Here is a 24,597-nt window from a genome sequence, read left to right as displayed (position 1 = left end):
CCGGCTCCTGGGAGGCTGCCGCAAACCTGCCTTCACCAGACCAGGAGGGGAAGTTAGGGACGGGGCCTTCATCCACTTAGATTGATGGAAGGGAACTCTCAACCCTGTACCTATGAGATCAGGCCTCATTTGTAACACAACTGAATTTCTCAGCTTCATTACGTGAAAACCGTACAAAGCACCGTAATAAGGAATGAGAAAGGCATGATTTATGACCCTCCACATAGTGGAGATTTAATTCTGCCTTTTGTTCAATGGTCTATCCATTGTGTGAGCAAAGTCAATACCAATAATGAAATGTAGACCGAAGAGCTAAATCAATTCAATAAAGTGCAATCAAAAGGCTAGGAGCCGGAGTACACTGGAAAGGCGAGTGCCTGCAGGATTAGTATTTGAACAACAGGTAATTACAAAAATCAATACCTGTGTATGAAAACATGGCAGGCAGCCATCCGTCACAAAGGGAGAACCATTACTAATGGTTTGGGTCCACAGTTAGGATGAAAGCGCCAAACACAATGTGCCAAGTCCCTATCAGAGGTTACGTGTGTACGCACAGGTGCTCCCCATGTGACTGAGGAATGACAACGGGGAACTCCAGGTGGTCACTTGGTGTTTTATTTAGGCGTGTGGACTGTCACTGCCCCTTCGGCTTGCCTTTGCCAACTTGGTCTCACTTTGTCAACGTGGCATCAGGCGGTGCCCTCAGGCCTATATCGCTCCTCCCGTCTTTCTTGGCTCAGCCTCCCAGGGATCAGGACAACATTACCATGAGCTCCCTGCTGTGTCTGCAGCCTTTGAGGGGGTGCAGTGGAGGACTGACATCCATAAGATAGGCCACTGCTCTAAGTGCTGGCTGCTGGAAGGATCTCCAGGCAGTGAGAGGGGACACAGGCAGCCTTGAGGACACTTGTGGCAAAATGAGAAAAATAAGCACATGTGCACGCACACACATATACATAAAATAAAAGAACTTGCATGTTAAATAAAGTAAAAAAAAAAAAAGTAACTTAGAATGAATGTGAAAAAGATATAAAGTAATTTGAATGTTCTGTGTTCATGACCAGAAAAGAACAGGAATGAGTGAATGAATACGTCACCACTAAGCAGTCTGCATATATTAAATCATTTAGTCCCCACAAAGACTCCACCATAGAGCTTTGGGCATCTCTATTTTGAGGATTGAGAGGACAGTCAGCTTGTTCAGGGAAGCACAGCTGGTGAGCGGGGAAGCAGCACCGGGAGTGGCATATGTCTGACACTGACTCTGTGAGGGTCACCCCCACCCGCTACCCTGGCCCTTCACCTCCTCTTGTCTGCCCTGGGACATGAGGTGCTTCTGATGTGGCCACACCCAAGTCTACAGACAGTTGCTGGGTGTCATCACTACTGAGAGGATCCAAGGATCATGTAGACAGAGCCAGTTGGAGCACTGACTTCATGCCTCCCCAGGCCACACCGTCTGTACTGTCTGACCAACTATATGACTTGTTATAATAATGATTCAGACTCTGTTTTTGGATGTTTGGCTTCTGACAGCTTTCAAACCTCTGCCTCCCCCTCCCATTTTGCCCACATCTGAGCAAGGTGGTAAGGAAGCTTGATGCCTCTTTCTTTGGCGCTAGCAGGAAGTTCAAATCACACCAGCCCCATCCAGACATGAGAACACTCCCCCAGCTCCACCCCATAATCACCATAAAAACCCAAGCTGACTTCCCTTCTTACATTCAAGCGTTTTTCAGTTGTGCTCAGGAGCCACCCTGCCCATTCCAATAAGCCTCATTAGGAGTATCCAACTTTTCATACTTTCTAGGTGTATGCATGGTGTCATCAGTCTTGACAGCAGAGTGTTGTTCCTGCTTTTGTGGGGGTATCACAATCCTCCAGATCCGACCTTATGCAAACAATGGAATCAAATGCTTCCCTGGCCTTTAAAGAAGCTCTCAAAGTTGTAATCTTGCAAAAATGATGGTATGTAATCCCCTAATCAGAAATCTGTCCTGCATGTTGAAGGGGCCATTTTGTTTTCTATTAAACATATAGAAGGATTGAGATAATTTCCATTTGGGACAGAAGCCACATACCTTTATTTTTAGATCATCTTATATAATTTTATTAGTATTTTCTGACCTTTTAAACTTATCTTAGGTGAATAATATCTTTTTTTTTTAATCTGTGTTGGCACTGTTGACCTTTGGGACTGGATGATTCTTTGTTATGGGTGCTGCCCCATGCATGCGCATTTTAGAGTGACATGCAGCAGCCCTAACCCTCCCAGAGACATGCTGATGGCAACACCACAGCCCTCTCCAATTGTGAGGACCAGTTGTTGTCAGCTGTCTCGTGGGAGGCAAAATCATACCTGGTTGAAAAGCACTGCCCTATATTCCATCCACAAAGACATGTGACTTTTCTAAGTCCTCTGAGTCCAGTGGAAGACAGAAAGAAATGAAAAAGCTGTTAGGCTATATCTATCCCAGTGCAAGCAAGCAACATCTATAATAAATTGCAATTATATATCCAAATTTCTTATTTCCACTCTTAAACTAATTTCAACTCATCCTCAAAATTGCTTCCATGCTATGGAGAGGACTCTTTATAGCTTGTCACATCTTTTTAAAAAATGTGATTACTCAGCAGATTATGCTCAAATTCTTGTCCCCTGTCTAAAGAAATCAGAGTTAGCTGTGCTGACCACTGTGCTTTTCCAGAAATATCACACAACAAAATGTATATACAAAATATTCCAAGCACACAAAGCACACTAACAATTGTTTACATAATGGACACAGACAATATGCTCTTTCATGGACTGTGTATATCCATATTATTCACTAGTAATTTTGTAAATGGCTCAAACCTCTTGATTCTAACATAAAGTTTGTTTATTGCCTAAAGTTCTCATCCTATTCGTGAGATTTCCAGGAAGGACAGATAATACCATAGATTGATTGTAGTAATCTTGTAAAGGAAGATGCTTTGTATTTCTCAAAGACAATGAGGCAGAGATAACTCCAGAGATAAAACTGGGAGGAAGGCAAATCACATGAAAAGTGTAGCATTTGACCATCTTGCCCCTTTTAATATGAGCAGGTACCTTTGGTCATGTACTCTTAGCATTCAACAATTAAAGAAGAAGACTGTATGCATACGCATGCCAACTAATTAGAGAGAAAGTGCCATTTCAGTCTTAAATATGGATCGAAACTTTGGAAACATACCTTGAGTTTTTGTATTTCTTTCTCCTTTCAACACTGCTCTATAGACCCTGATCATGCATGATGAATCTGCCAACCGGGCATTTCAGAATCCAAGTAGTGCTTACCTCAGCTTTAATTTTATTGTCTCCAAAACAGAGGTGTTGTAAGTAGGCTGCAGCATTAGACTGGACGGAGGGAAACTGGTGTTGGAGCATCTGAATCACTTCAGGCAGTTCCGGGTCTCTCCATCCAAATTCTCTGAACAAGAGGAAGGCAGGAGAACATGAGAGAGAAATCCTACCACAGTGTTAACACACAGTTAACCCATTTACGAAATGCACTTAAGAGTATACTTTACAAATGATGGTTCTGCTCTTCTTACACACATATCCACTGCAAAGAACTGGAAAGGATGGCTTGGAAGTGTATATGTGCATACACATATGTATCATATGCAGAACATATATATATGTAAAATCTTAAATATGTCAACTGAAGTGACATGTTTATGAAGATTACTAAAAAATGACTTAAGGTGTCACATGATTTTATTAATATATACATTTTTGATTTGGGCTTAAATTTATAAGGTCATGTTGGGTTTCTTTTTGTTGTTGTTGTTGTGTTTCAAATATATTATTTCAGTGGTCTGATTCAGGTACAGTGTTTAGCTAAATTATCAGACCAGAGAAAATATAACCGAATGGGTCCAATCCAAATCGTTGTGATAGCACTCAACGCCATCTTTATAATTTTTATAATTAGTACTGTTGCTACTGTTATCATAATATCTTCCTTAAAAAGAAACAGATTCCCGGAATGATTTTCTGGGGGCTAGGGTAGAGCCACAAGAAGACTTTATAAAGGAAGTTAAAGAGTTAGGTTTATTCATACAACTTGAATAATCATTTTTTTGCACTGTATGTTCTTCTCTTGTATTCCCCTTTACATATTTGAGCTACTCCAAAAAGCTGGCTGTTTAATTAATTTTAACAAATATGCTCTGAGACATTTAAGTCTATCCTAAAACACAAGATTGATTGTGCTGTTATGCAAATGAGTATTGTTTTATGAAATCAATCAGCTCAACCAGCTAGAACATGCAGCTAACAGGGCCAACTGTGTGGATTCTATTCCTGTAGCAGGGAACCAATTTTTAACAGAGAAATAAAACAGCAACCTCTGAGACCACAGATAAAAACCTGACCCCACATGCCACAAAAGGGTACTATTTATCCAACGGATAGGGTGGAAGAGAAATGAGATGGCTTTACAATAACCACTCTACTCCTGGAAAAACAACTCGAAAGCATACATCCTGTTGATGCCGGGTCAGTGCTGTCATCTGAGAAGAAGAGTCATGAAAAATGGGGCAGAGGAGGAACAGACAAAGGTTAAAAGTGTCCTCATAGATTTTAACCTGTTCTCTTTATCTTCCCTTTATCACAACTAGTAGAGCTTGTCAAGCAAACCTTGAAATGTGTTAGCACGCCCTTTACGGGCTCTGAAGACAATATGCAATAAGACTCCTTTTTGAATTGGCTCAGTTTTTATTGGAAAGATAAAGCATTCGATTTAATGTGCATTTAGTATTTAATACACTTACATAACATTTGAGACAGCCACACATATCCTCAAAAAGGACATAAGGTACAGTAATACATCTATGTCAAAATATCTGTGATTACTGAGTGGGCAAACTATTGAAATTTTTTGGCTATGTGATCAAAGTGAAAAACAATTATGGATTGAAACACAGAAAGCTTTTTTCTTTTTTGTTTAATTTCCTTCTTTTGCATGATTCTAAACCACCTCTGCAGGGGCAGCCCGAGTGGCTCAGTGGTTTAGTGCCGCCTTCAGCTCAGGACTTGATCCTGGAGACCCGGGATTGAGTCCCACGTCGGGCTCCCTGCATGGAGCCTGCTTCTCCCTCTGCCTGTGTCTCTGCCCGCCCCTCCCCCTCGTCTCTCATGAATAAATAAATAAAATCTTAAAAAAAAAAAACCCACCTCTGCAACATCAAGATATCACAGTCCCTCTGCTTATAATAGGAGCCAACTAAAGCTCTATTCTTTGTTCAAATGAAATAAAAATCTATAGAATATCTATAAATTAACATTAGCAATGTCATATAGACACTGGATGCCTAAGATGAATTCAGGTGAGCCTGTGCTATTGGAAAGTGATTAGTAAAGAATTCATTTCAGCCTATTTTATTAACCAGATGGTAACTGCTCTACTAGGCTTAAATGGCATATATTAATAGTATCTCTTGAATAAGAGCTCTAGGGGAACAGTCTTAGGGACTCTGCACACATGCAGACACATGAGTTCATTTGTGTGGGTGGATGTATACACATGCACATGCATGCGTGCATGTACACATACAGCCCAAACTCAGAACAGATGCACTTTCTAAGGAATCATAATTCCAGGAGGGGTCTAAGCTCTTCACTCTTGGTAAAAAGAAAGACTGTCGTCAGCCTCCCCTTGAAACCTCTAGAATCCCAGACATCCCCTGTACCCTACTATTCTTTTCCCAGACCTATTTCTCACCTCTTATTCAGCTTACCAAGCCAGTCACCTTCCTTCCGCTCACCCTTCTTCCTCCCTAAGGCATCTAAATGGGCACAAACACAAACCTAATTGTGCCACTTCCCTGCTTAAAACCCTTCAGTGGTTCCTACTCTCTTTGGCATAAAGACCAGGATATCTCCATGGCCCGCTAGGCTTTGCTGGATCTGCCATCTTCCCCCTTGCCATCCTGGGAGACATGTCCCACTGCCTCCCTGGGTTCCCTGCCCTGGCCACACTGGCTGACAGCTGGGCAGTGCTCTCTCCCACCTCTGCTCCTGCTACCTGGAATGGTCCTGGCCCAGTGGCCTCTCACTCAAATGCAGGGCTTCCGGTTTTTTGTGATTTCCTCAGCAAAGCCCTCTGTGAGTTTCATCCATGCAACGCCTAGTGGTAGTGCCTCATTGTGTTGTGGACTGTGACACATCACTATCTCCCTCTCCATACTGTGGTAATTGTGGTTCTGTGAGGCCAGAGCCACAACTCTTCCGGTCATGTTTGTTAACTAGAGTGTACAATACCTCTGGTACATAATGAACACTACATAAATGTGCTAGGAAAGAATGAAGGCATGAAGGAATGAGTGAAGAAAGCATCTTGTCAGGAAGAGTGTTTCCTCAGTTCTACTGAGGTTGTTTCTCTGGCAAATTGGTCATTCTGGAATGCTCTCTCCTCCTCTGAAACATCTACACCTACACACACACACACACACACACACACACACACACACACAGAATCATTCTGCATGCTGCTGTCATGACCAGTCTTTTCTATGCATCAATCTCATAACTCTGTGGTTTAAAGCCTCCAATAGCTTCCCATTGCACTTAGGAAAACAGCCAACTCCTCCACTGGGCTTGGGAGGCCCTATACAGAGGACTCTTGTCTCTTTCTGAGCTTCCTGCGCCAACCTCTGTGAACTGCATCCTTCCTATTGAAAATGGTACTCCTCTTCTTATCTCAAGGTCCTGGTACTTTTGAGGAGGCTTCTCCCTCAGGTCTTTGCATGGTGCCCTCTTGTCTTTATCAGGTCTCAGTTCATGTATGTATCACGTATGAAGTCTTGGAGGGCATCTCCTGGAAGTTTCTAGTCAAACAAGCCTGACCCCTCGAGTCATCTTACCCACTGACCTATTTTATCCACAATACTTATAACTGTCTGAAATTTTCTTCCATTGCTTTTATTACTATTAATTGTTCTCCCACCCCTCTCCCCCATACTCTCTCTGTTGTAAACTCCATTGGAACAAATGATTTTTCCCATAGTGTGAAGAAATTCCTGGAGCTGCTGTGTCCTGAACTTCAACTGGTTCAGTAAGAACATGTGAAAGTGGGGTCCTGGGAGAAAGGGGGGAGAGAGGTTAGAAAGCCAGGTAAAACTGAAGACAACCGTGAGTTAGTGTTTAAAATAACTTGATGTCTCCCAGCCTAAACCAGCTTTCCAGGAATCGGGCTGGAATGGATTGTGCATCCAAGGGAGTTTGCTTCTGGTTTCTTCTAACTGGAATTCCCCAGCCTCAGCCAAGGCAGCAGGTGCTGTTCAACAGGAGACTAATGTTTTCAAATGCTCTCCTCAATTTCACAAGAGAGATGCTGAAGGAGCATCCCCCTGCCCCTCCCCACACACACAGCAAAAGTTTGGAGGAATGATTTATATCTTTTTCTAAAATGGTTTGGTTTCACTTAGATGAGATTGTCTGGATTTTTTCTTGCCCATGGAGATAGACTACAGAGAAAGAACTAGAGGCCCAGAAGAAATAAAATGTCCATCTCATTTGGGCCAGAATTTGGTACATGATATAGTTTCTTCACATAAGGTCTTAATCCTTAAGGAGAAGGAATGGTTCACAAGACAAAAAAGTTCTGGAAAAGACAAATACCAATGAAGGAAAAGCATGGGTAGAGACATGACGTCACAGAGGGGTTGGCAGATTTGGGAAAGGTATATGCTCAGCCTGGCTGGAGTTGGGCTAAGAAACAGGCTGTGGGGAGGAGTGCTGGCTGAGAAGGGCAGGGATGGTGGAGACAGGACTGGAAACTAAGTTTGAGATGAGATCATGAAGGCCTTTCATTCAATACAAAAATTCTGGTTCTACTTTATAGTCAGTATTATGAAAAAGAAATCTAAAGAAATTTAGATTTATTTAGGCTTACAGAACAGCCAGAAAAACAACCTTAAGTAATAATGTGAGCACACTAAAAGTCAGTTGCCATGGTTCCCTGTTCACACACTTTAACTCTTTAATCCTTAAGTAGCCTTATGTGGTTTATTTTCATTTCACAGAGGAGGAAATTTGACTTACAGATGGTACGAACTTAAGTGGTAGAGCCAGAATAAAACTCTAGCTGTCTGCTTTCAAATAGAGAAATTTAACCATATAACGATGTTGCCTGCTGTAATCATTGCCTTGAAATAATGTCTAAAGGAGAGATTTTTTTAGACAATGTCTTAAAAATAAATATGTTTAAAACAGTGTCCACAGGGGACATTTGGCAGTGCCCAAGACATTTTTGGTTGTCACAATTGGAAGATGCTCATGGCATCCAGTGGGTAGAGGCCAGGAGTACTGCTCAACATCCTACAAGGCATAGGAACCCCTCCTCTACAACAAAGAGCTGTCTGTCCCCAAACTGTCATTAGAGCTGGGTTGAGAAATATTAGGCTAAACATGAACTGTATCTGATCACTTGTGTTGAGTAAGCATGCTAAAAATCTTTTATTCCTTGATTATTTTAGTAGAATGGACACAGGATTTGGTGTCAGAATTAATTGGAAAAGTGTTTAGAACTTGAACATCTGGCTGTCTCCCTTCTAGTCTGTAAATAAATACAGGATAGCCCGTCAGTGTTTGCTGATCTTGGTTTCCATGGATCTAATACGGCAAACAATACCACCTGTTTCATGGGATATGCTCTTAAATGATACATGAAATAATAAATGTGAAAGCGGTTGGTGAAGTATTAAGAGCTGGGTATATTCTAGAGATTGTTACCCTATGATTGCTCTCAATGATATATGTCTGTATTTTAAAAATTTATATAATGCCATTTAATTAAAAAAATAACCCTTTACTGATGTGTTTATTGATATTGGATGTGATACTTACTTGAAAGAACATAAGTGTAAAGACAGACACTCCTTTAGCTTGTAGTAAAAACTGTTAATGAAAATGTGCCCATTTTTTTGCCCTTCATCTCCCTCTAGCAGCAGAGCACCTGGTGGGCTAAAGTTCTTTGGATGCAGTCAGAGTTGGTTCCAATCCTGCTCCACCATGAACTATTTCTGCAGCCTTGGGCTCCTCCTCTCTCTGTCTGGTTTGCTGTTGAATCTCTCCTGGCTGGCATGTTCTTTGTTTTGAGTAAATGTTCATTGAGTCCATCTCTCATAATGAGAGAATAATTCCTACCTTAGAGTAATTGGTAGGATGATCAGAAATAATATATATGAACCCCTTAGAGCAATGTCAGGTACGCAGTGTGGACCGTTGAGAAATGTCCAGTAGTAAATATAACTAGATGAAGAAGAGAAGAACAAGAAATAAGAACCATCTACCACTTTCTGCCAGAGTGAACTCATAACTCTCTCCTTTGTTACTGGGCTTCACTTTAGAAATGTTAATGGAACTGGAGAATATGCAAATGTAACCTTTTCTCCATTAAAACTTGTCACACAGACCAACAATATTGTGACAAAATCCTCATTCTTATATGGACTATCTGAGTTGTTAAAATTGCTAGCGCTCAGCTCAGAGCTAAATAGCAAACAGTTTGAGATCCGTTCCTACGTTATGCTGGCACAGAAACCACAGGGTTGATGGCGCTGTCACAACATTTTATTGAGTTTACTTCCGCGTTGTAAAGAGCCCCAGGACAACCAGAGTCTGAGAATTTAAGATCTGATTTTTAACGAAGCTTCATGTCATTGCTCACTTTGATTTTTTATGTTGGAGGGACATGGCTCACTTTGACTACAGCCTTGATAACTTCCACTGGGTCAGGGCTGTATGGACATCACTTAAAGATATGGAAATCACCACCATTTATAAAGTCGTAAACTTTTGAACTAAAGACCATATTGGCTTTAACTTTTGCATCCAGAGCCAAGGGGTGAGCTGTTTTGTTTCTGATTTGGTTTTGTTGATAAGGTTGGGGTGTGGAGGTGGTGCACGTAAGAACACTGGATGGGGAGAAAATTTTATGACAAAATGGAGATATTTTAATTCCTGATGAATGAGATCTTATCCAATGAGAAACACATGGAAGCATTGATGTCTTCATCCTCATTCCTGGATATTTCCGAGCCAAAGTCAAAAGCTGCCCTACGTGATTTATCACATTTAAACACCATATCTTTGCTTTTATATAAGCAGCAGCATTGGAATTATGACTGTTTAGAAAACAAGCTCAATCGTTTCAGTTTTTAGGAAGAAACGGCTCTCTCCACACTTTGCATTTGGGGAAAACATAATTCCCAAAACTGCATCATAAACATTAATTCATTCAACCATGATTTCTCGACTTGTCTCCTGATGGAGCAGCCACAGTGCAGCTTGTAGATGCATGCAGCTCAAAGGGACCAGATGCCCTCAGCGACCACCCAGCCAGCTCCTCCCTCCTGGAGATGATCCTCTTTTTATTTAAAATCTGCATGACAAATTACATCCTCTCTTTTCACAAAATATTGAGGCAACTCACACAAATCATCTATGACGATATGATAAGACAAATGAAAAATCAAGTACAAAAAAAGAGAGAATTAAAACGTTATGAGCTTAAAGGTACCATACTTGCTTGTTTCAATTTGATTCTTTCCTTATGAGTAGCCCTGCCATCAACAGAGAAATTGAGGGGACAGGGTTATTCTTGTTAGTTAAGTCAAAGAATAGAATCCAACCACTTCCTGCACTGAGAAGGAGAATCTGGGACTTGTCCCAATATCTATGGCTGCTCTCTGGTTAGGATGCGTTGGTAGGCTGAAAAAGGCCCCAAAGGTATCCAGGGTTTTTCTTTCTTTTTTTTTTTAATTTTATTTATTTATTCATGAGAGACACAGAGAGAGGCAGGGACAAAGGCAGAGGGAAAAGCAGGCTCCATGCAGGGAGCCCAATTCGGGACTCTATCCCAGGACCTCAGGATTATGTCCTGAGCCAAAGGCAGATGCTCCACCACTGAGCCACCCAGGTGTCCCAGGTCCAGGTTTTAATCCCTGGAACCTGTGAACACTACCTTATTTGGCAGCATGGACTTTGCATAGAATAAAAAGGCAGCACATCACTGAAATAAGATGTTACATTGCTGTCTTTGAAGGTAGAGGAAGGAGCCATGAGCCAAGATATGTAAGGAACGCAGTAATTCTAGGAGCTGGAAAAGGCAAGGACAAGGATCTTCCCCTAGGACCTCTGGAGGCAGCGTGGCCCAACTAACACGCTGATTGTAGACCAGTGAACCTGATTTCAGACTTCGGGCCTCCAGGACTGCAAGAGGATGAATGTGTGTCACTGTAAATCATCTACTTTGTGTTACTTTGTTATAGCAGCTGCAGGAAACAGATGCAGATATGGCTTTTTTAAGCTGAGAAGAGACCACTCCTCTGGAGAGACTCCAGGAAGGTGAAGAGAGCTGTTGGATTATCCCAAGAGGGACCACCTCCAATTCCTGCCTCTGGGAGTCCTCCCTGTGATTGCTGATTCTCAAGTCCACTCATCTACCGATTTACTCTGACTTACCAATCACCTCTTGGTTATCTATTTGAAACTGACACCTCTCTGACCTGCAGCTTATTTCAGGAAGGCCAAGCAGCCTTCACTTCTCCCCATATTCCTGCAGGCTGCCTGGCTTCCTGCTTTGTCCAAGGATTCAGCTATAAACTACTCACTTCTATAGCCAATGTTCTCTGAGTGGACATTACGTATCTAGTCATTGGAGATTCAGTACTGAACACAGCAAAAGTTCCTGCCCTTGGAGAACTACCTTCTAATTGTGATTGGCAATTCATTATTAAAAGAGCAAGATATATTATTTGTCAGATAGTGTTAAGTGTGTACTGGGTTGAATCATGTTCCCTCAAAAATTTATGTCCACTTGGAACCCCAGAATGTAACTTTACGGTCTTTATAGATGTAATTAAGGATCAAGGTGATATCTTACTGGATTGAGAATGGGCCCTAAATCCAATGACAGGGTCCTTATAAGATATATAAAGACAAAGGGAGAAGAAAGTGATATGCAGACAGAGGTAGGGACTGGAGTGATGTGGCTACAAGCCAGCAGGTGCCAAGGGTTGACTGTAGCCATGGGAAGCAAGGAGACATGAACATTTTCTCCTTCAGAGCTTCTGGAAGAAGCCAACTCTGCAGACACCTGGACTTGACTTCTGATCTCCTTAACTGTTAGAGAATAAATTTCTGTTGTTTTAAGCTACCTTGTTTGTTGTATTTTGTTACAGCAGCCACAGGAAACTAATACAAGTGTAACAGGAAAAATGAAGCAGACATAGGCAATAGCAGTATACCTGTGCTTGTGCCTGCCCTACAACCCACACACTATGCTGGGGGTTATTAGTGTAAATACTGTAGCTGTGGAATACCTCTCTGAGAAGGTGACCCTGGAGCATCGACCTGGACTATGGACTTGGATGTGGTGGTAGGTGAAAGGACTGTTCCAGAAAGGGAGAACGGTGAAAAGACCCTGAGGCAAGAATATGCATGGCATGTCAGACAAGAGGTGAGAAGGCCAGTGAATGAAGTGGAGTGGGTCCTGGAGCCATGCTGAGAGAAGCAGTATGGGCCCAGATATCACAGGATTTGTCAGTCATGGCAGGCTTTTGGCTTCTGTTCTGAGAGACATGGGCACCACTGAACATTGTGATGATTCACATTTTTAGAGGATCACTTTGACAGTGGTCACACAGCTGTATACATCTGTCAACACTCAGAAACTACAGGCCTAAAAAAATGGCAAGTTTATTGTATATAAATTATACCCTGATGAAGAGGAGTTCATAAAAGGTCCCTCTGGCTGCAGGGTTGAGAACAGACTCGAGGGGGCAGGACAGGGCAGTGGCTTCTGCAGGGATCCTGGCGAGGGTGATGGTGCAGTGGAGGGAGTCTGGATGCATGCTGGAGGCAGAGACAGCAGTGTGTCCGGATGGGTGGCATAGAGAATGTGAGGGCAAGAGATGCCCAGTGGATGGCTCTGATCTGCCTTTTTTCCACCAGTGCTCACATTAACTGGTGACTCCTGTCGCCTCATCCATCACACCTTGCCTGGGGACAATCAGGTGGACTGGCCAGGCTAGGACCCACTTTGGGGAACTGGCAGGTATTATTTCAGAATAAGGATGACCAATTTCAACTAGTAAGTTTTCTGCTGGCTGCTGAAGTGGAGACACAGAAACAGTAAAATAATGAGAAAACTGCTCATTTCCCAACTATTATAGGTCCTGGGTGCCTTAAATAAACCTCAGCCAAGGAATGGGCTTTGTCTCAGAGTTCAGTTGTCAGGGACCAAGGATGAAAAGCAACAAAAAACAATTAGCAAAATTTATTTATTTTGCTATTATTTATTATTTTAAATCTCATGTATTTTAAGTACCAGCGAATTTCTGCTTCTATTAAGGGCCTAAATATTCCATTAGATTGCAAAGAATATTATCAATTATACCGTGATACCTATTCAGTATCAAATTTTAAATTTCATTTTTTTTTATCTATTAGTACAACTAGACTTTTTCAATGTTCCACAATGAAAAACCAACTTCATACTTTAGTTGTCCTGGAAATTCTAACAGACTGTGTTTGGTGGTAGTAGCCCAAGGGAACAAAGGACAAATTAGTACCCATAAACTTTTCCTTGTAAGCCATAATGACTTTATGGAAAATGTTTATATTCTATGCCTATGTACCCATTTTGAAATTAAGAGGCCATGATGCTGCTTAGAAAAATCACCTTGGATCTGTGAAGCTCCAGTGGGAACAAAGGGAAGGATTTGACACTTATGATCCAGGTGGGGAGCACATGATTCTAGGATGCCAGAGCAACAGTTTTTACTTTGTTAATATCGGCAGAGATCAGGATTTTGCCTCATGATTAGATTAGGAATTTGAGAAAACGCTACAAAGGCCTTGATCATCCTCAAAAAGTTTTATCATGGGAGGAGGGGCAAGATGGCGGAAGAGTAGGGTCCCCAAGTCACCTGTCCCCACCAAATTACTTAGATAACCTTCAAATCATCCTGAAAATCTACGAATTCGGCCTGAGACTTAAAGAGAGACCAGCTGGAATGCTACAGTGAGAAGAGTTCGCGCTTCTATCAAGGTAGGAAGACGGGGAAAAAGAAATAAAGAAACAAAGGCCTCCAAGGGGGAGGGGCCCAGGAGGAGCCGGGCTGAGGCCGGGGCGAGTGTCCCCAGGACAGGAGAGCCCCGTCCCGGAGGAGCAGGAGCTGCACCGACCTTCCCGGGCGGAAAGGGGCTCGCGGGGAGGTGGAGCAGGACCCAGGAGGGCGGGGATGCCCTCGGGCTCCCGGGGACACTAACAGACACCTGCGCCCCGGGAGAGTGCGCCGAGCTCCCTAAGGGCTGCAGCGCGCACGGCGGGACCCGGAGCAGCTGGGGGGGCTCGGGGGCGGCTCCGCGGAAGGGGCTGCGGGGCGGGAGCAGCTCGGAGGGGCTCGGGGGAGGCTCCGCGGAGGGGGCTGCGGGGCGGGAGCGCGAATGCAACAGCGCAGGCCCCGTAGCACAGGGCGCCGGGACACAGCCCAAGATCTGGCCTCCCCCCGGGAAAGGCAGAGGCGGGGAGGGCCCAGGACAGCAAGGACGCTCCTGCCCCGAGCTGAGCAGATCAACGGCCCTGCCCCGAGCCTCCAGGCCCTGCAGACGGAGAGTTCTGGAGCTACTGCAGGGGCTGACTCCAGGGCTGCAGAGCTGACCCTGCCAGTGCGGTTGTTCCTCCTGGGGCCTCACGGGGTAAACTACCCCCACTGAGCCCTGCACCAGGCAGGGGCAGAGCAGCTCCCCCAAGTGCTAACACCTGAAAATCAGCACAACAGGCCCCTCCCCCAGAAGACCAGCTAGACGGACAAGTTCCAGGGGAAGTCAAGGGACCTAAAGTATACAGAATCAGAAGACACTCCCCGGTGTTTTTTTGTTTTTTTGTTTTTTTATTTCTGATTGCTTCCCCCACCCCTTTTTTTCACCTTTCTTTCTTTTTCTCTCTTTTTCTTCTCTTTTTTCCTTTTTTCTTCTTTTTTCTTTTTCTCTTTTCTTTCATTCTCTCTCTCTCTTATTCTCCTTTTCCCAATACAACTTGTTTTTGCCACTCTGCACTGAGCAAAATGACTAGAAGGAAAACCTCACCTCAAAAGAAAGAATCAGAAACAGTCCTCTCTCCCACAGAGTTACAAAATCTGGATTACAATTCAATGCCAGAAAGCCAATTCAGAAGCACTATTATACAGCTACTGGTGGCTCTAGAAAAAAGCATAAAGGACTCAAGAGACTTCATGACTGCAGAATTTAGATCCAATCAGGCAGAAATTAAAAATCAATTGAATGAGATGCAATCCAAACTAGAAGTCCTAACGACGAGGGTTAACGAGGTGGAAGAACGAGTGAGTGACATAGAAGACAAGTTGATGGCAAAGAGGGAAACTGAGGAAAAAAGAGACAAACAAAAGACCATGAAGATAGATTAAGGGAAACAAACGACAGCCTGAGGAAGAAAAACCTACGTTTAATTGGGGTTCCCGAGGGCGCCGAAAGGGACAGAGGGCCAGAATATGTATTTAAACAAATCCCAGCTGAAAACTTTCCTAATCTGGGAAGGGAAACAGGCATTCAGATCCAGGAAATAGAGAGATCCCCCCCGCCCCGCCTAAAATCAATAAAAACCGCTCAACACCTCAACATTTAATTGTGAAGCTTGCAAATTCCAAAGATAAAGAGAAGATCCTTAAAGCAGCAAGAGACAAGAAATCCCTGACTTTTATGGGGAGGAGTATTAGGGTAACAGCAGACCTCTCCACAGACACCTAGCAGGCCAGAAAGGGCTGGCAGGATATATTCAGGGTCCTAAATGAGAAGAACATGCAACCAAGAATACTTTATCCAGCAAGGCTCTCATTCAAAATGGAAGGGGAGATAAAGAGCTTCCAAGACAGGCAGGAACTGAAAGAATATGTGACCTCCAAACCAGCTCTGCAAGAAATTTTAAGGGGGACTCTTAAAATTCCCCTTTAAAAAGAAGTTCAGTGGAACAATCCACAAACACAAGGACTGAATAGATATCATGATGACACTAAACTCATATCTGTCAATAGTAACTCTGAACATGAACGGGCTTAATGACCCCATCAAAAGGCGCAGGGTTTCAGACTGGATAAAAAAGCAGGACCCATCTATTTGCTGTCTACAAGAGACGCATTTTAGACAGAAGGACACCTACAGCCTGAAAATAAAAGGTTGGAGAACCATTTACGATTCAAATGGTCCTCAAAAGAAAGCAGGGGTAGCCATCCTTATATCAGATAAACTAAAATTTACCCCGAAGACTGTAGTGAGAGATGAAGAGGGACACTATATCATACTTAAGGATCTATCCAACAAGAGGACTTAACAATCCTCAATATATATGCCCTGAATGTGGGAGCTGCCAAATATTTAAACCAATTAATAATCGAAGTGAAGAAATACACTTATACTTGGTAACTTCAATAGCTCTTTCTACCCTCGATAGGTCTTCTAAGCACAACATCTCCAAAGAAACGAGAGCTTTAAATGATACACTGGACCAGATGGATTTCACAGATATCTACAGAACTTTACATCCAAACTCAACTGAATACACATTCTTCTCAAGCGCACATGGAACTTTCTCCAGAATAGACCACATACTGGGTCACAGATTGGGTCTGAACCGATACCAAAAGATTGGGATCGTCCCCTGCATATTCTCAGACCATAATGCCTTGAAATTAGAACTAAATCACAACAAGAAGTTTGGAAGGACCTCAAACACGTGGAGGTTAAGGACCATCCTGCTAAAAGATGAAAGGGTCAACCAGAAAATTAAGGAAAAATTAAAAAGATTCATGGAAACTAATGAGAATGAAAATACAACCATTCAAAATCTTTGGGATGCAGCAAAAGCAGTCCTAAGGGGGAAATACATCGCAATACAAGCATCCATTCAAAAACTGGAAAGAACTCAAATACAAAAGCTAACCTTACACATAAAGGAGCTAGAGAAAAAACAGCAAATAGATCCTACACCCAAGAGAAGAAGGGAGTTAATAAAGATTCGAGCAGAACTCAAGGAAATCGAGACCAGAAGAACTGTGGAACAGATCAACAGAACCAGGAGTTGGTTCTTTGAATTAATAAGATAGATAAACCATTAGCCAGCCTTATTAAAAAGAAGAGAGAGAAGACTCAAATTAATAAAATCATGAATGAGAAAGGAGAGATCACTACCAACACCAAGGAAATACAAACGATTTTAAAAACATATTATGAACAGCCATACGCCAATAAATTAGGCAATCTAGAAGAAATGGACGCATTCCTGGAAAGCCACAAACTACCAAAACTGGAACAGGAAGAAACAGAAAACCTGAACAGGCCAATAACCAGGGAGGAAATTGAAGCAGTCATCAAAAACCTCCCAAGACACAAAAGTCCAGGGCCAGATGGCTTCCCAGGGGAATTCTATCAAACGTTTAAAAAAGAAACCATACCTATTCTCCTAAAGCTGTTTGGAAAGATAGAAAGAGATGGAGTACTTCCAAATTCGTTCTATGAGGCCAGCATCACCTTAATTCCAAAACCAGACAAAGACCCCACCAAAAAGGAGAATTACAGACCAATATCCCTGATGAACATGGATGCAAAAATTCTCAACAAGATACTGGCCAATAGGATCCAACAGTACATTAAGAAAATTATTCACCCTGACCAAGTAGGATTTATCCCCGGGACACAAGGCTGGTTCAACACCCGTGAAACAATGAATGTGATTCATCATATCAGCAAGAGAAAAACCAAGAACCATATGATCCTCTCATTAGATGCAGAGAAAGCATTTGACAAAATACAGCATCCATTCCTGATCAAAACTCTTCAGAGTGTAGGGATAGAGGGAACTTTCCTCGACATCTTATAAGCCATCTATGAAAAGCCCACAGCAAATATCATTCTCAATGGGGAAGCACTGGGAGCCTTTCCCCTAAGATCAGGAACAAGACAGGGATGTCCACTCTTACCACTGCTATTCAACATAGTACTGGAAGTCCTAGCCTCAGCAATCAGACAACAAAAAGACATTAAAGGCATTCAAATTGGCAAAGAAGTCAAACTCTCCCTCTTTGCTGATGACATGATACCCTACATAGAAAACCCAAAAGCCTCCACCCCAAGATTGCTAGAACTCATACAGCAATTTGGTAGCGTGGCAGGATTCAAAATCAATGCCCAGAAATCAATGGCATTTCTATACACTAACAATGAGACTGAAGAAATTAAGGAGTCAATCCCATTTACAATTGCACCCAAAAGCATAAGGTACCTAGGAATAAACCTAACCAAAGAGGCAAAGGATCTATACCCTAAAAACTACAGAACACTTCTGAAAGAAATTGAGGAAGACACAAAGAGATGGAAAAATATTCCATGCTCCTGGATTGGAAGAATTAATATTGTGAAAATGTCAATGTTACCCAGGGCAATTTACACGTTTAATGCAATCCCTATCAAAATACCATGGACTTTCTTCAGAGAGTTAGAACAAATTATTTTAAGATTTGTGTGGAAGCAGAAAAGACCCCAAATAGCCAGGGGAATTTTAAAAAGGAAAACCATATCTGGGGGCATCACAATGCCAGATTTCAGGTTGTACTACAAAGCTGTGGTCATCAAGACAGTGTGGTACTGGCACAAAAACAGACACATAGATCAGTGGAACAGAATAGAGAACCCAGAAGTGGACCCTGAACTTTATGGTCAACTAATATTCGATAAAGGAGGAAAGAGTATCCATTGGAAGAAAGACAGTCTCTTCAATAAATGGTGCTGGGAAAATTGGACATCCACAGCAGAAGAATGAAACTAGACCACTCTCTTGCACCATACACAAAGATAAACTCAAAAGGGATGAAAGATCTAAATGTGACACAAGAGTCCATCAAAATTCTAGAGGAGAACACAGGCAACACCCTTTTTGAACTCAGCCTCAGTAACTTCTTGCAAGATACATCCACGAAGGCAAAAGAAACAAAAGCAAAAATGAACTATTGGGACTTCATCAAGATAAGAAGCTTTTGCACAGCAAAGGATACAGTCAACAAAACTAAAAGACAACCTACAGAGTGGGAGAAGATATTTGCAAATGACATATCAGATAAAGGGCTAGTTTCCCAGATCTGTAAAGAACTTATTAAACTCAACAGCAAAGAAACAAACAATCCAATCATGAAATGGGCAAAAGACATGAACAGAAATCTCACAGAGGAAGACATAGACATGGCCAACATGCACATGAGAAAATGCTCTGCATCACTTGCCATCAGGGAAATACAAATCAAAACCACATTGAGATACCACCTCACCCCAGTGAGAATGGGGAATATTAACGAGGCAGGAAACCACAAATGTTGGAGAGGATGCGGAGAAAGGGGAACCCTCTTACACTGTTGGTGGGAATGTGAACTGGTGCAGCCACTCTGGAAAACTGTGTGGAGGTTCCTCAAAGAGTTAAAAATAGACCTGCCCTACGACCCAGCAATTGCACTGCTGGGGATTTACCCCAAAGATGCATATGCAATGAAACCCCGGGACACCTGCACCCCGATGTTTATAGCAGCAATGTCCACAATAGCCAAACTGTGGAAGGAGCCTCGGTGTCCATCGAAAGATGAATGGATAAAGAAGATGTCATCTCTGTATACAATAAAATATTACTCAGCCATTAGAAATGAGAAATACCTACCATTTGCTTCAACGTGGATGGAACTGGAGGGTATTATGCTGAGTGAAATAAGTCAATTGGAGAAGGACAATCATTATATGTTCTCATTCATTTGGGGAATATAAATAATAGTGAAAGGGAATATAAGGGAAGGGAGAAGAAATGTGTGGGAAATATCAGAAAGGGAGACAGAACATGAAGACTCCTAATTCTGGGAAAGGAACTAGGGGTGGTGGAAGGGGAGGAGGGTGGGGGGTGGGGGTGAATGGGTGATGGGCACTGAGGGGGACACTTGACGGGATGAGCACTTGGTGTTATTCTGTATGTTGGTAAATTGAACACCAATAAAAAATTATTTTATTAAAAAAGTTTTATCATATGTATTAAAGGAAACTTAATATTAAATATAATTTAAAATGGCCTAGAGATATCTGTGTATAAATTATAGAATGGAGCATGCTTTCTTATAAATTAGGTAATGATATCATCCAACAGTTCTCTGTGAAAAAAAAATCTTTTTTTTTAGATCTTATTTATTTATTATTCATTAGAAACAGAGAGAGAGAGAGAGAGAAGAGAGAGAGAGAGGCAGAGACACAGGCAGAAGGAGAAGCAGGCTCCATGCAGGGAGCCCGACGTGGGACTCAATCCTGGGTCTCCAGGATCACACCCTGGGCTGAAAGCAGCGCTAAACCACTGAGCCACCCGGGCTGCCCGAAAAAAAATCTTTAAAAAAGACCTTTTAATGGTTCTTTTCATGAAAACTTCTGAGCTTTTGATAAAAGACATAATTACATGGCTTTTATAATTACATTCTAAAAGTAAGAACACCATCTCCAAAGACTGCATGCTAGGCTTGGGTTTCTGGAAGAGAGAAACTGTCCCATTGCACCAGTCTCGGCGTCTTTAGAAAGAATGCTGTCAGTACATACCTGAGGGTTAATGACTAAGCAGAATCCAGGGTTGGTATCTGTGGTTGATTTTGGTCCTGCAAATATTGGTAGCATGTTTCACACATACAATTTCATTTTTGTCACCTCATTTTAGTTCTCCAAAGATTGACAACTCAATTTATTTCAGATAACTATGAACAGATATACTTCCTTTAAAGAAAATCTTAATAGAATCTAACAAAATTTGGTCCACAAGAGGTATCAAGTGAAAAAGATGTTTGAATATGTTCTTTAAATGAAGTAACAAATCATCTGAAAATAGCACCCATACATTGTCTCCTTCCAGGGGTATTTGAGAAGGCTTTTTATGAATCAAGAGAAGTTCCAGGTCCTGGGGACATGAGTATTGAGTCTTGAGCTCAAACTGCTTATACTTTAGTAGAGAAGACACATTCTAAATAAGCAATGACCATTAACCAAATAAAACTTATTATTCAGAAAAATGCCAGAACTGGGGCGTGTGGGAGGCTCAGTCATTTAAGTGTCCAATTCTTGATTTTGGCTCAAATCATGATCTCAGGGTTGTGAGATCAAACCCCACCCTGTGCTCTGCGCTGGGTGTGGAGCCTGCCTAGGGTTCCTCCTTTCCTTTTAGCTAGGGAAAAGAAAAGGCCAGAGTTGCATTTAAAGTCCATCTAGTTGGCTTTTTCCACTATCCAAATAGTGCTAGATTCAAATCACTTCAAAGGATGACAGAATCTTTTTTTTAAGATTTTATTTTTTTATTCATGAGAGACACAGAGAGAGAGAGAGGCAGAGACACAGGCAGAGGGAGAAACAGGCTCCATGCAGGGAGCCTGATGCAGGACTTGATCCCGGGACTCTGGGGTCACACCCTGAGCCAAAGGCAGGTGCTCAACCACTGAGCCACCCAGGTGTCCTGGATGACATAAATTATTATTACTTTTATTAAATAATTATACCATCATGAAAAATCATAATAATGTCTTATAATTTCCAGAATGTTTACATAGGCATTTGTATTTGCTCTTCTTTACATTTTAGAACTGGAGGGGACTTTAACTAGAATTTCCCATGCTTATTGCATAGACTCGGAAACACAGGTCAGACTATTTAGTGACTTGATCAAGGTGCATGGAACCTGGTGGTCAATTATGAAGGTTTGAAGCCTACTCAAAGTGACATTTAGCTAAGATATCTCCTCCATCGGACTGCTCTACAAAGCACACAGACTCTAGTTCTAAACCTTGATTTTTTGCCTCTGAATTGTAGTGGGCAATATTGTGGGAATAGAACTACCTAATAGAGAAAGCATGCTATTTAAGAAGGAAATAAACACTTACTCTAATGGTCTTATGCTTCCTGATAAACATAGAGTCATGTGGTATAAGGGGATGGCGTTCAGGAAGGGTAAACTTCCTTTGTTAATTTTAAAAATTTATTTGCTTTTTAAAAAGTAATCTCTGCACCCAATGTGGGGCTCAAACTCATAGTCACAAGATCAAGAGTCGCATGCCTACTGATTGAGCCAGGTAGGTGTCTCAGGAAAGGTAAACTTTAAAAACTTTATCAACGCAGTCCAACCAAGATTATCAAGATAATACCTGGGGTTGAACAAAATTGGTCTTACTGTTCCTAACAACAAGAAAGAACCACCACCCTGGAACTGCAGGGTATTTCAATAAGATGCTGTTAGAGCAGACTTAGGGAATCTGTGCTTGTGTTAGGCACTTTGGGGTCAGAGCCTGGTTCTGGATTGGCTGCTGGCAGGATGTGACTCAGTATCTTCCAGATTCTTAAGGATATGGGAGGGGAGACTAAAGCAAGGCTCAAACTGAGCAGGCTTCCATCTCAGCCTGGATATGTGGTTGTTTCCATCAGTTTTGTGATTTGGACAGTGTTCATGTTTTGTCTGTGTTCAGACAGGACTACGGAGGGGGTTTTGATTTTGTCTCAATCCATTCTTGTCAGAGCAGTCTTGTGTGATGCTGATGTTTTGTGAAATTGTTCATGCTCCAAAGCACACCAAGACCAGTTGTGGATGCCCAGCCAGGTCCTGGTTGCCAGGAGCTGGGGCACCTGCTCTTTCTTGGCCACCAGGTCTGGGCTGCCCAGTTAGGAGACCCAGCGGGTCTCAGAAAGGGAAGGGAAGGTACCAGAGGTCAACATTCCTTTCTGCCTCTGGAGAAGTGGCTTTATGGGGGTTAAAGTGGTATCGTTAAACCCTGTCCACGTGATATCAGAACCACAAGTGAGAAGAAAAGAGATGGAGCCAGTTGCTTTGTTCCCATTAGGTCACATTCTGTCTACCTCTATTTTTTTCTTCTGTATACTTGGCTGGTTATTTTAAAATCTTAAAGACAGCAAGTCTGACATTCGAATGTAAGTACTGATGAATGACTTCGTGGGTTACATCTCTTGGCAGTATTCTGTTGTTGTTGCTACTGAAATGCATCAAAAATGGGAAGAAAGCTTTTGGATATCGTTGCTGTTTAGCTGCTCAAGAAGGGAAAAAAGGCAAACAACTCTGAACAGTCACTAGTGTCTATGTCAAAAACAACCCCAACATACCTAGGTAGGACTATTTCAATTTGCCCTTCAAGGAAGCATAAAGAAGTTATGAACATTTGGTATAGTCTTCATACTAGAAAACGAGAAAGGCAGTGTTCAAGTGGCCATTCAGAAGTATTTCTCCTAACTAGACATTAAATGCAAAGGAATTCCATGTGCAGGCATTTCCTTTTTTTTTTTTCTTTTAAAGATTTTATGTATTTGACAGAGAGAGAATACAGCAGTGGGAGTGGCAGGCAGAGGGAGAAGGAGAAGCAGGCTTCCCGTTGAGCAAGGAGCCCAATGCGGGGCTCGATCCTGGGACCTTGAGCCAAAGGCAGATGCTTAACTGACTGAGCCACCCAAGCACCCCACGTTTTATCATATTTCACCTTATTTTTTTTGTTCTGGATTTTTCTAAATATAAAATATGGAGGATATAGATATATATATACATATATGTATATGTATGCATTTACCCCTTATTTGAATAAGATAACCAATAATGGATATTTATTAGTGGTCCCTGCAGATCATGGGTAAAGGGTATAGACAGGCTATCTGTATATCGTTATCCTGGAAGATTCCATATCTGTGTAACTGAATGCATTAGCTTCTTTTTAAAGTACCATCATAAAAAAAAAAGACAGTATTCATTTCCAGATAACAGTGTCCCATTACCTTTAATTTCTAACCATTGATAAAGTCTTAGACTTGGCTTTTATTACCTCTGTGTCTGCCTAACTCTCTGTAGAATGGCTGTGATTAATTTGAAAATTAATTGAAAAGTTTGCAATGAGTTTAAAGATATTTTCTGTTATTGCTACCATAGACTTTTATAATTTAAAACAGGCAGGATGGCCGAAAGGGCTGATGGAGTATGTTTGATTACTGGAAAAAGAGCAAGCGGCAGATAAGTAGAGTTTTATTTATGTGAATAATAAAAGCACACAACATTTCTTTTATCTTTTTTACTAATTAAGAATTATGATTTCTTCATTAAGCATTTCTTTATGCACTAGAAGAACATTCTAAGTTCTATCCACAGCTGCAAAATGAAGCCACAAGGAAACAAATTACTTGAGTCTTTAAAAATACTAATTTAATATCTAATTGTTGAGCACTTATTATTTCTTTGTGGGAAGGACTGGATACAAAAACTGGGTGGAGCCTCACTTTATATAATAACTGTGGGGGTTCCCAAACCATATTGGCTCATAAAGTCCTCCATATATTGTTCATGGTGCCTCTGGGCCAAAAGAAATGCCTTACAGCTCTCCATTTATTAAGTAGCTAAATCCGAACACTTCAGAACTGTCTATGTCCTCACCAGCTAGCACCTTTGGGGCGCTTCTCCAACCTCAAATCAGACACTGCAGCCTTCAATTCCTCTCGAAGCT

At 41.9% G+C, this 24,597-nt stretch overlaps 1 protein-coding gene across 5 annotated transcripts in view; it reads right to left on the bottom strand.

Annotated features, from left to right (window-relative positions):
- CTNND2 (catenin delta 2) overlaps positions 1–24,597 on the bottom strand; it is a 914,420-nt gene that overhangs the window by 242,441 nt on the left and 647,382 nt on the right. For all 5 annotated transcript variants that reach the window (XM_072807315.1, XM_072807318.1, XM_072807317.1 and 2 more), the window contains one exon: positions 3,326–3,458. In XM_072807315.1, the coding sequence (XP_072663416.1) occupies positions 3,326–3,458 (133 nt within the window). The remainder of the gene's footprint in view (positions 1–3,325; positions 3,459–24,597) is intronic.

This window comes from Canis lupus, chromosome 31, assembly GCF_048164855.1.
Source record: "Canis lupus baileyi chromosome 31, mCanLup2.hap1, whole genome shotgun sequence".
NCBI lineage: Eukaryota > Metazoa > Chordata > Mammalia > Carnivora > Canidae > Canis > Canis lupus.
Note: the sequence above shows the minus strand (reverse complement) of the source record. Positions and strands in the feature narration are given on the sequence as shown.